This window comes from Sus scrofa, chromosome 13 (genome assembly GCF_054392235.1).
Source record: "Sus scrofa isolate SSC_HxYL_T2T_F1_AM1 chromosome 13, Sscrofa_HxYL_maternal_Yorkshire_Landrace_v2.0, whole genome shotgun sequence".
NCBI lineage: Eukaryota > Metazoa > Chordata > Mammalia > Artiodactyla > Suidae > Sus > Sus scrofa.
The window spans coordinates 208,296,931-208,309,783 of record NC_139395.1 but is presented as its reverse complement, the minus strand read 5'-3'; the positions used below and the strand labels follow the sequence as shown (position 1 = coordinate 208,309,783).

Genomic DNA, 12,853 nt, shown 5'->3' with positions numbered 1-12,853 from the left:
CCTTGGTCAGGTGTATTCTGAGGTATTTGATTTTGTGAGGTGCAGTTTTAAAAGGTATTTTATTTTTGTATTCCTTTTCTAATATTTCATTGCTGGTATACAGAAATGCAACTGATTTCTGAATGTTAATCTTATATCCTGCTACTTTGCTGAATTTATTACTCAGTTCAAGTAGTTTTGGGGTTGAGTCCTTAGGGTTTTCTATGTATAGTATCATGTCGTCTGCATACAGTGACAGCTTTATCTCTTCTCTTCCTATATATGGATGCCTTTTATTTCTTTTGTTTGTCTAATTGCTGTGGCCAGGACTTCCAAAACTATGTTGAAGAGCAGTGGTGAGAGTGGGCATCCCTGTCTTGTTCCAGATTTGAGTGAGACGGCTTTCAGTTTTTCTCCATTGAGTATTATATTTGCTGTGGGTTTGTCATAAATGGCTTTGATTATGTTCAGGAATGTTCCTTCTTTACCCATTTTGGCAAATGTCTTGATCATGAATGGATGTTGGACTTTGTCAAATGCTTTTTCTGCATCTATTGAGATGATCATATGGTTTTTGACTTTTCTTTTGTTAATGTGGTATATGATGTTAATTGATTTGCATATGTTGAACCATCCTTGTAAACCTGGGATGAACCCTTCCTGTTTATGGTGTATGAAATTTTTGATATGTTGTTGGAGTTGGTTGGCTAAGATTTTGTTGAGAATTTTTGCATCTATATTCATCAAAGATATTGGCCGATAGTTTTCTTTTTTGGTGGTATCTCTGTCTGGTTTTGGAATTAGGGTGATGGTGGCATCATAGAATATCTTTGGGAGTATTCCTTCTTCTTCAACCTTTTGAAAAAGTTTAAGGATAATGGGCACCAATTCCTCTTTATATGTTTGGTAGAATTTGCCTGTGAAGCCATCTGGTCCTGGACTTTTATTTGTAGGGAGTGTTTTCATGACATCTTCAACTTCATTTCTAGTGATGGGCCTGTTCAATTGGTCTGTTTCTTCTTGATTCAGTTTTGGCAGGCTGTAAGATTCTAGAAAATTGTCCATTTCTTCCAGATTGTCAAACTTGTTGCCATACAGTTGTTCATAGTATTCTCTTATGGTTTTTTGTATTTCTGCTGTATCCGTTGTGATTTCTCCTTTTTCATTTATAATTTTGGTGATTTGGGTTCTTTCTCTCCTCTTTTTAGTGAGTCTGGCCAGGGTTTTGTCAATTTTGTTCACCTTTTCATAGAACCAGCTCCTGGTTTTATTAATTTTCTCTATTGTTTTTTGAGTCTCTATTTTATTGATTTCCTCTTTGATCTTTATAATTTCCTTCCTTCTGCTGACTTTAGGTCTTTTTTGTTCTTCTTTTTCTAATTCATTTAGGTGGAGGGTTAAGTTGTCAATTTGAGATCTTCTTTTTTGAGGAAGTCCTGTATTGCTATGAATTTCCCTCTGAGCACTGCTTTTGTGTCCTCCCATAGATTTTGAGAGGTTGTGTTTTCATTATCATTTGTCTCAAGGTATTTTTTAATTTCCTTCTTGATTTCCTCATTGACCCATTGGTTTTTTAGTAGCATATTGTTTAGTCTCCATGTAGTAGGTTTTTTCTCATTTCTTTTCCTGTGGTTGATTTCTAGTTTCATACCATTGTGGTCAGAGAAGATACTTGAAATAATTTCTATACTTTTAAATTTGTTGAGGTTAGCTTTGTGTCCCAGTATGTGATCATTTATTGAGAATGTTCCATGCACACTTGAGAAGAATGTGTATTTTGATTTTTTTGGATGTAGTGTCCTGAAGATGTCAATTAAGTCTAACTTTTCTATTGTTTTCTTTAGGATCTCTGTTGCTCTATTGGTTTTCTGTGTAGAGGATCTGTCCATTGGTGTGAGTGGGTTATTAAAGTCTCCTACTATGATTGTATTCCCATCAATTTCTCCCTTTATGTCTGTTAATATTTGTTGTATGTATCTGGGTGCTCCTGTATTTGGGGCATATATGTTGACGATAGTAACGTCCTCTCCTTGGATGGATCCCTTAATCATTAAATAGTGTCCTTCTTTGTCTTTCTTTATGTCTTTTGTTTTAAAGTCTATTTTGTCTGATATGAGTATTGCAACTCCTGCTTTCCTGTCATGTCTATTGGCATGAAATATTTTTTCCCACCCTTTCACTTTCAATCTATATGTGTCCTTTGTCCTAAGGTGAGTTTCTTGTAGGCAGCATACTGAAGGTTTTTGCCTTTTTATCCACTCAGCCACGCTTGTCTTTTGATTGGAGTCCGTTGACATTTAAGGTGATAATTGATAGATGATTATTTATTGCCATTTTAAAACTTGTGTTCCAGTTGATTCTATGGTTCTTCATTCTTCCTTTCTTTTTTTGGTTGGATGGTGTCTGATTATTTTCTGCTTGAGTTTTTCTTTTTTTTCTTCATTTTTTGTGAATGCAATGTTTGGTTTTGGTTTGTGGGTGCCCTGTTTTTTAAGTATGCTAACCCCTTCCTATAATCGTGTGTTTTAGCCTGATGGTCCTATAGATTCAAATCCTTCATTACTATACTAAAATTAGAAGAGAAACAAACAAAAAACAAAAAAAAATTTTTAACAAAGAGTCTATTAATTTCCTTACTTCCCTTTTCCACATTTTATGATTTTGATGACTCTTTTTTTCTAATTTTATTTTGTTTTAAACATGTCCATGATTAAATCTGTATGCTGGCTTATTTGAGTGACTGCTCTCTGATTGTGGTTTCCTCAATCATCCTTTCTTTTTGGTTTAGAGAAGCCCTTTCAATATTTTTTTTAGCCTGGCTTTTGTATTACTGTATTCTGTTAGCTTTTGTTTTTTGGAAAAAAATTTTATTTCCCCTTCTATTTTAAATGATATTTTTGCTGGATAGAGTATTCTAGGTTGCATATTATTTTCCTTTTAGCACTTTAGGTATCTCTTGCCATTCCCTCCTGGCCTGTAGAGTTTCTGTAGAGAAATCATCTGATAACTTTATGGGAGTTCCCTTATAGGTATCATTCTGCTTTTCTCTCGCTGCCTTTAGGATCCTCTCTTTATCATTAACTTTTGCCATTTTTATTATAATATTCTTGGTGTGGGTCTATTTGGGTTCAACTTGTTTGGGGCCCTCTGTGCTTCCTGTATCTTGAACTCAGTATCCTTTAGATTTGGGTAATTTCCAGCAATAATTTCTTCAAATATATTTTCCATCCCCTTATCTTTTTCTACTCCTTCTGGAATTCCTATTATGCGTAGATTGGTCTGCTTTATATTATCCCATTGGTCTCTTATATTGCTTTCATGTTTTTTCATTTGGTTTTCTGTCTGCTGTCCTGATTGGATGATTTCCATTATTCTATCTTCCACATCACTAATTCGTTCTTCTGCATTATTCATTCTGGTTTTTACTGCCCTTAGTTCAGTTTATATCTCTGCCAATGAATTTTCTAATTTTTCTTGGCTCCTCTTTATATTTTCTAGTTCCTTTCTGAGGGTGTCTGCATTACTGTTCATATCTTCTCTTAATTCCTTCAGTATTTTCACTATTTCCCTTTCGAACTCCAAGTCTGTCAGACTGCAGAGGTCCGTTTCATTGTTGACTGCTTTAGGTGAGTTCTCCTGTTGGTTTAACTGGGGGTGGTTTCTCAGCTTCTTCATCTTGCTTGTTGTTTTCTTTTTCTTGGTGGAGTTGTATACCCTATGGCTGGGCAAGGTTTGCCTTGGAACTGCTATAGAATGTTTCTGGAGGGCTGGTGTTGTTGGTCAGTCTTCTTTGAGGCAGCGTGGCTTTTTATGAGGGTGGGTGGGAATGACAGGGTCTCTCTGAAGCAAAGGAGGACTTCCTGAGGGCAGACAGGACTGGGAGGTCTGCACCGAGATGGAAGCAGATTTCACATAGCCAGGCACAGCTTGCTCTTAGGTTTTTGGGCTGTGTGGCTCTTCCAGGTGGGCAGCTGTTCCACAGGAGTGTAGCACCCCCCTGAGGGTGGGAGTGGCTAGCTGGGCCGCTGAGAACCCAAGGGGCTCTTCCCCAGGGCAGCTGAATTGGGAGGACCATCTTGGGATGTAGGCAGATGTTGCACTGCAGGGCCGAGCTTGTTCTAGCTTTTCTGGGCTGCGGGGGCTCTTGCAGGGGGCTGGCAGTGCTGGGCAGCTGTTCCACAGGAGTGCAGCAACCCCCCTAGGGTGGGAGCGGCTAGCTGGGCTGCTGAGAACCCAAGGGGCTCTTCCCCAGGGCAGCTGAATTGGGAGGACCACCTCTGGATGGAGGCAGATGTCGCAGGGCTGGGCTGAGCTTGTTCTAGCTTTTCTGCACTGCGGTCTTTTTCTAGGGGGCTGGTGGTGCTGGGTGCTGCTCTGTGTAGATGTAGCCCCTCCAGGGGGCAGGCAGGCCAGGGCAGGGAAAGCCCCTGCAGTGGTGGCTTCCTGCAAATGGTGAGGCCAGCCCTCCGGGATGGCAGGCAGTCTCAGGTCCTGTGCAAGAGCATGGGGTAGGGGGAGGGGGGATGCACTGGGAAGCACAGCTTTCTGATAGCTGGTGGGCAAGTGAGCTCGCTGTGGTGTGGGGAGTATTCTGTGGTGGCCCACCTCTTCTCCTCTACCCTCCCCAACACTGGCACCTTGTCTCTCCTGAAGATCCAGCTCTCCTGCCAGGTTCCCTCTGATGTGGCTTTTCGCTTTCCAGCCCTTAATGTATTGCTCCCTCCACCTGCAACGCTCTGCTTTCTAGACTCCCAGGCAGTCTCTGCCCCGCCAATCCGACAGACAGACCACTTCCTAGACCCCCAGTCTCTTCCCTGTGAACCTGACTGACCGGTTTCTAGTTCCCCAATCAGCCTCCACACCACCCACCCCAGCCAGTTCCTGGGGACTAACCTCGGGAGCCAAGGTCTCGGTGCCCAGCCCCCACACAAGCGTCTCTGTTTTTGGTGACTGTGCCAGTAGTTTGGATGATCTGTTTGGTTCTCACTCTGCTTTTCAGATCTCAGACTTATTGATGCACTCTTCCCTGCATCTGGAGATCCCTTTGATTCGGTTGATCTTTCTGTGGAGTAGGTGACTTTCCAGGGTGTGGGATCCCTTTCTCCTCTACAGTTCCCTTTCGGGAGCACCCGTCCAGCCCCGATTCCCCTTCTTTCACTCTCCTCTTTTCTCTTGTTTTACCCAGTTATGTCTTACCATTATTGGAGTTTAGGTTCTTCTGCCAGCGATTATTGCTGTTCTGTGCAAGTCGTTTCACCTGTAGATGTGTTTTGTTGTTGTTGTTGTGTTTGTGGGAGAGGGCGAGCATGTCCCCCTACTCTTCCACCATCTTGTCCAGAAAAAAGCTACTCTTAATGGCTTCTTAATAGGTGTATTTGTCAGTGGACCAATTACTATTAGCAGCAACTGCAAGTTTTTAGTGCTTAACACAATTTTTGACCAATTGTGAATTAAAAGAGAGATTCTGCTTCAGGTAGTCATCCTGGAACCCAAAAACTTCCTAAAGGATGGTTCCACTATCCCTAGTGACTTTAAGTCCTTTTTTCCCTTGCTACATTTTTGAGGAAATGGTGAGAGAGAGAGAGAGGAGAGGATCATGTTGGGAGGTTTTTTGAGACAGGACTAGAAATAGCCATACATTGTTCTAACTTCCAATGGCTAGAAATTGGCCAATCACCAAAATGAATTGTAAAGGATACTAGGAAATGTCAACCTACTGCCCAAGAAGAAGAAGAAATGACACTGATCATCACCTAACCAGGTTGTCACAATATTAGACAATCAAAATTCTAGAAAAAAAAATGGAATCTAAACAATAAAATTCCCTAATGTGGGAAAAGTTTCATGAAAAACTCATCAGAAGCAGAGGGGAGTCATGGAATTCCCAGCTCAGCTTTTTCTTATTGAAAAGGAATGGACAGTCTGGACAAGTGTTAATCTCAACATGTCAGCTCTTTCCTTTCCAATTATTCAGAGCCTTCAAAATATAGGATTACATTTCCATGCCCATTGCTGGTTAACTTGTGAATGGGGGTTTTCCAACAATCATGAAACAGTTACCTCTAAGACAATAAAACTTCTTCACATCTTCCTCAACTTTTTGGTGACCAATATCCAAATGACCTTACTTACAGGCTCTCCTTACCGGGATAAAATTACTATTGCTATTCTTCAATTACAAGAAGAAGGGAAACTGCATATGATGAAGGAGAAGTGGTGGCGGGGAAATGGCTGCCCCGAGGAAGACAACAAAGAGGCCAGTGCCCTGGGAGTGGAAAATATTGGGGGCATCTTCATTGTTCTGGCTGCTGGACTGGTCCTTTCTGTATTTGTAGCCATTGGTGAATTTATATACAAATCACGGAAGAACAACGATATCGAACAGGTGAGTAATCTCTTTCCAGGACTGGGTAATTTTTAGTTGCATTATTTGTCTTAAGTTTAGGGGTTTTTAGGATGCTTGCCCTTTTTCATAACAGTCTATTAAATTAGATACCCAGAAGAGCCATTTTTGAGTTAGAGCAAAGAGCTATTAAATCCCTGCCAGGTGCTGCTGGCACTGTAGCCACATAATTTATTAATGAGAAGAAGGAAGTGCCTTATACGCTAAATCCAATTAGCCCTATTTGGAATGACAGTGCAAAAATTCCAGACTCAGTTAATTTCTTGAACATTTATTTGCTCCAAAGATAGAAATGCTAGAAAGAAGCGAATCCAAAACTGGAAAAGATATAAAAAGATCTTTGAAAGAAATCTTACCACTTCTTCAGTGAGATTCTGAGCACATGTACTAATGCAAAGCAATTTATAAAAAGATATAAATGTAGTATTTTAAAACAGAGCATTTACCTCTACCAAAATGTGTTATAAAAGAATAATTCACAAAAATTTTTCCAGGAGTATTATGAACAATACAGAATGACAATAAGATATATTAAAGACTTCATTTTTCCAAATCTTAGGATTATGATTGATTTCAACAGTCAGTCATTTTTTGCCTGTTACTTTTAGTTTTGATGAAAATCACACCAGGAGCTGACACAGTTTTGAGCAGGATGATGGCAATTAAAGACACTTCCTTCATGAGTCTAAGATAATAAATAAAACACAAAGCTCAGACCCAATGGAGAACATTTGGTCACTCGGTCAATTTCAAGATCCTATTAGACTTTTGAAACTATGCACTGTTGATAATGGGGCTAGTTTAATGCTCAGCTATCACTGTCTTAAAATTCCTCATAGTTTTAGAACAAGGGGCTCCACATTTCCATTTTGCTCTGGGCCCCACAAATAATGAAGTCAGTTCTGGTGAATAATGAGCCCCACTTCTTTCAGGGGTAACTCTCCTTAAGTTCCCAAAGATGGGGGATTATTGATTATAACCTGGATTCATCATGAAAATTCTCCCCCAATTACAAGGCAATTGTGAGAACATTAAGCACCCCTTTCCTGGATCTTGCTAGAGAAAACTGTCCTTAATTAAAAGGGAGTATGGAAAGGTCTGCTTTGCTTTAACTTTCGATTTGCTCTTGAGGTGTCTTGTTTTATGCAACTAATTTGAAAAATAAAAGCTTGTGTATGTTATGCTTTAATGTGCTTCTCATAATTGCCAGCTTCATTTGATATAAATTTTCATTTAAACACTCATTTTTGTTTCTGATGTATTCACTTTTCAATATTTTTTTCTCATTTTTTTCTTTTGCATGCAAGGCTTTTTGTTTCTTTTATGGACTGCAATGTAAGCAAACCCATCCAACCAACTCTACTTCTGGAACCACTTTATCTACGGATTTAGAATGTGGCAAATTAATTCGAGAGGAGAGAGGGATTCAGACTCAGTCCTCAGTTCACACTGTGTAATCATTAAAAAAAAAAAAAAAGTGTGCCCAGTAGAAACTGTTTCTGCTAATTGGTGTTGTTGATGATATCTGTATCTATGAAGCATAAATAGCCATAATCCTTAACCTTTTAAGATAGCAAAACTCATGTACGCTAAACATTGAATGTAATGCACTGGAAACACATGTGCATTTTATGTTGAAACAGAGTTATATGAGGGGTATACAGACTCCAAGTTATGTGTGTTTATAGGAATCTGTTATACCATCGAAAGAATGGTTATCTTAGTTGTAATTTCATATGTTAAAAATAAGTAACTCTTTCCTCATGAAAAAGTCAATTCAGACTTTCAACAGTGCAGAGCATGAAAACAAACTGCTATTTTGTGGAATTCTTTTCATCTTTGTGAACCTTTTTTCCTCCTCTTTCCTTCCCCCTGTACCATTCATTTTGTGATCCACACTGTCCAACTACCCAAAGCCCCATCTTTTCGTAACTCTTTAACCATGTTAATTTTTAATTCAAACTGAGTCTACTATTTAAAATGCATTATTTACACAGAGATGCAAAAATGTCTTCGATTTTAAAGATTAAAAAAACTGACCCAGAAAACGAAAGCTAAACTTGAAACTCCCAAAGTCACAGAAGAAGAGCATTTGCTAAGTTGGACATCACTCAGGAAGACACAACACAGTCAAGAATGGTCCCTGAGTAGAAATTCATTAACATCAAGGTCTCCAGGAATATTTGCTTGTAGAGATTAACAATCTTCTGTAGGTTCAAATAGATAGCATGTTCAGAGTCTTTAAGGAACGATGATTTTTTTCAAGCTGCAGATAATATTTTGCAAGCTCTAAGCAAAATCCTAAGCTAGAAATTAATGCATAACATCTTCTATTTTCCACTCGCTCACACTCATTCTTTGCATTGATGAACATCTCTTCACAAGATGTTATTGCATTCCCTTCTTGCTCATCCAGGATAGAGTGGCTGTTTTAGTAGCTGTCTTTCTGAGCCTTGCCACTTTTGCACTGATGCTTCTGGATCCTTTGCCATTTTCAATTTATTCTAAGCATACTGGAGAGAAGGACAAGGAGGAGAAAAACAAATAGAGGAAATAATTTCCATTCACATTAGTTACAGATCTCTGTCGATTTATTTTCCACCTGCCTTCAAAATGCTGTGAATAAATTTACACTCTCACTGAGCTTGGTGACATAGAAAGCCAACGACATACCTAATTTGTTGTAAAGGAGGATGGCGGCTGTCCCTCTGAGCTTGTTTTCTCTTCACAGTGAAAGGGGAATTGAAGATCCTTTCATCTTCCCTCAGTATGGGATCGCTTGGTCTTTGTTCTCCTTAATGGGGTTACTTTTTGACATAGAACGTGATCCCCCAAAATATATTTCTCAGAAGTAGAGATATGCCATCTGTGCAATCATATAGCATTTTGCCTTCTCTTTGCTTAGCTTTAAATAAGTTCTAGTTTTTGAATCGCAAGTCTCTCCAATCAACTCTATATTTCTCCAGTAAAGCATGTTCATGAAAGATGACTCTCTCCCTGATTGTTTCTCAGTCTTTCTTTCTTCCTTAAATAAATATACTTTTAGGAAAATATTTATCAATTATACGAACATTTCTTAACTCTTGTTGAGGTAAAGGCAACATACTGTCTGCTCTAAATCAGAGTTTACATTCTCATAAGCAATAAAATCAGATGTCAGAATAAATATTTTTACAAATACAAATTCATCATTCATTGATTCTGTACATAGAAACCATAAATTACGTAAATTTATACTCTCGAAGACTATTTAATAAACCACAAATGCTACCCAAAAAGTTCAAGGGTGATTGATGAGGTATAGATGATGAGAGTTAACAGTAACAAAACTTGACTTTCTATATGGGGTGTCCTTCAAAAAGTGTAATTTTGAGGTTTGGATAGAATTGATATTTGTGTTCTGCTTTAAACTATATACTACCTAATTCTGATAGTCATGTATTATTTTATGGTTTCAAAATGTTTTAACATACAGCATTACATTTAATCCTTTCTACAGTTTTATTTCAACTTTACTGAGAAATAGATACAAGAGTCAGCAATGCAGCGTCCTAGATTTAGAATCAGAAGAAAATTTTCTAAATCAGCCAAACTTAGGTTCACATTCTAGTATATCCACATGCTGAATGGTTGTAGGCCTGTGAATGAATTTCTGAGAGCCTTGGTTTCTTACCAAGTAATATGGGGAATAGTTTCTAGGTCATAAGCTTATGTTGAAGGAGTATTTTTCAAAATGTCTTTCACTGGCAAGTGTTACTCAAATAAGATTTGATGGTCAAGTAACCCATGGAGCTCCAGACTAAATGTCCCTTTACTGTGTGGTATCTCAGTATGTTGAATATGTTATAATACACTGAGAATATTCAACAAGATGGAAAAGTATCCAGCACTTCCCAAATATTTTTGTAAAAGCATCTTGACAAACCAACATTCTACAGACTCCAGGGAACACATGTATGAAAATGTGTTTCTCCTCCAGTGATAATGTCCAAAACACCTAATACCCTGCCTGGCATAGAGTTGCCATTCAAGAAACAGTAATATTTATTATTGGAGGTAATTTTTTAACTTCTCTGAACCTCAGTTTCCTCATTTGTAAAATGAACATGGCATATTGACTGATATTTGCTTTGATAATTAAATAAAATAATACAATGGCATAGAAAATGAAAATGTTTATAAGAGTTGTATTAATAAAAATTGCTTAGACATTCCTTATAGAGAAAATAAATATTGCTCTCTGGTCACATGGGCAATGAATACAATTTAGCAGGCATCTTAAAACAGGTTTTAGTTTGAAAAACAGGTTTTCCAATTTAGAGTTTCAAAATATTTCTAAGACCAGTTTTAATGCTTTTATTAAGCATTAAAAGTCAATAGCCAATTCACTGTGCTCAAAAAAAGGACCCAAACTGGCAGTCTATAAGAATGTAGACTGGAAGGTTTTGAACCTCACCTCTCGAAATTTGAATTTAATTAGTTTGGAATAGAAGGAGGACAAAAGCAGTTTTTAAGGTACCTTGTTGATTGTAGTGCATAGTAGTAGCCTAAGATATACTCTTATGTGTATAATTGGCACTCAGTAAGTGGTTGCTTTTTATTGATTGATTCTAGATGTAAGACCACTAATTCCAAGCAAGATATACAGCATACATTTAGTATTCAATATTTAACACACCCTCTCTCGAGGGAATCTGTGCACATCTTTGAGATAGAAATGTCACTGTATTCAGTCGACAATCTTCGCATTTCGCTGTAAGTGGCAGGCCTACTGCAAAAGAAAGAAAAAAAGAAAATCAAGTAGGTAGTTTACTGCTCTCTCTGCCCTTTTCCTCCCTTAAGAAACCTTCATTCATTTCAGACCATAGGTTCTTTACACTCTCCTCTGTCTCCTTTTATACCTGCTCTCAGGCAACCAATTTTTCCAGCAAGTAAATGACCACTGAGACTGCAGTGACCCCAGGAAAAGTCCTTGCATTTTAAGTGAATTCAGGCCAAAAGAAAGGGGGGTAGGGAACGTGAATATAAAAGAAAATTTTCACATTCCCTATTTTTCATATCACTAGTTCTCAGACTTAAGTGTACATCAGAATAACCTGGGGAAATTATTTAAAATACAGATTATAGGTTGTACCTCCAGGGATTCCTCCTTAGTGACTATAGTCCGGGAATTGGAATTTTTTAACTAAACCTGAAAGTGAATGCTTGAAACCAGTTGTGCACATTAGTTTACATAAAAATCAGCTTAAATATAGCAGTTTTTTTTTTTCTAAAATTAGGTCGTGTGCATGACTTTTTATTACAATAATCTTCAATACAACAGTTATGTTTTTAATAGTCTTTCTTAAGGGAGATTTTCCCCAAACATCCTAACTACTGTTGTTTTTCTTAAAAGTAGTTGGTAAGCACGAGTTTTCATGAAAATTAGTTTGAATACAACAGTGTGACTTCCTTCAGGTTAGGCGGTGTGAATTTTTATTAATGCTTGAAGATTATCTGTGGATTATATTGTTTAAAACTAGGAGGTGATCGGGGAACTATGAAAAGATTGAAAAGTGCATCAACAATTAGAGAGCATGTAATGCTGTCTAATTTGTTTCTGAACAAGCCAGTATAACCTAATGCAATAAGGGGAAAAAATAAAGCTTATTTTGTTTTAGACTAAAATTATAAATTGAATTATTTTAGTTTCTCCAGCAAAATTGGAACTATCTAAGGAATAGGTGGTGGGTAGAGATCATGCCCTCAGGATAATCAGCTGGATTATCTGATTATAAACCTATCCAAGGAAAATTATCTCCAAATACCTCACTGCATTTGCCTAGCATTATATTTTGTTCTATATGAGCCATCTGTGTCAAAGCAGCAAAATAATGAATCCCAATTAGTTTCCAAACCCATGACCCTTATGCTCTAAGGTCTATTTCCTAGTAAGCAATTTAAAAGTAGCCTGAACAGCCTTGAAAAGCAAAGGGAAAGCAAAGCATTCTAACTTCTTGTACTATTTTCTGCACATCTAACTGTGCCAAATGGCATTATTAATTAACTCTTATAGATAATGAAAAATTTCTGCCCGATGCTGCAGTTTTAACTTGCCTTTAGGAACCATCTCATTATGCTTCTCACAGTTACCGAATTTTATGTCCAGATGCACAAGCATATTAAAATCATTTTTGCTTTTAAAATCCTCTCCACAGAGACTGGTATAATGAAAAATGGGATTCTCCTTTAAATTTTCAAAGAGATTCTACTTGCAAAGAGAAGGGCATTCTAGTGTTAGAAAACCAACATTACATTGCGTTGTGTGGTTTCAACACCCTGCAGAATCTGAGTTTTGTAGTTGTCAGTCCAGATATAGCTAATTGGCCACAGTGCATGCACAGTGATGTGTTTCCACACTATAATGTAATTGCATCCAGATGCACACAAAAATAATGAGTAAAACTTGAATGATGTAATGAAGTTACTACA

General features: G+C 37.7%; 1 protein-coding gene and 1 long non-coding RNA gene across 11 annotated transcripts in view; one reads left to right on the top strand and one right to left on the bottom strand.

The window, feature by feature from the left end:
* Positions 1-12,853, top strand: part of GRIK1 (glutamate ionotropic receptor kainate type subunit 1) — a 409,934-nt gene that overhangs the window by 384,262 nt on the left and 12,819 nt on the right. For 7 of the 10 annotated variants that reach the window (XM_003483349.5, XM_005657138.4, XM_021070894.2 and 4 more), the window contains one exon: positions 6,114-6,364. In XM_003483349.5, coding sequence (XP_003483397.1) covers positions 6,114-6,364 — 251 coding nt within the window. Of the gene's footprint in view, positions 1-6,113; positions 6,365-7,689; positions 10,550-12,853 lie in introns of those variants that run through there. The other 3 variants (XM_021070895.2, XM_003358905.6, XM_084991920.1) reach the window with 1 other exon arrangement.
* Positions 7,692-12,853, bottom strand: part of LOC146397853 (uncharacterized) — a 137,258-nt gene continuing 132,096 nt past the window's right edge. Inside the window, exon 9 of the long non-coding RNA XR_014825119.1 lies at positions 7,692-11,153. This is a non-coding gene — a long non-coding RNA (uncharacterized LOC146397853). The remainder of the gene's footprint in view (positions 11,154-12,853) is intronic.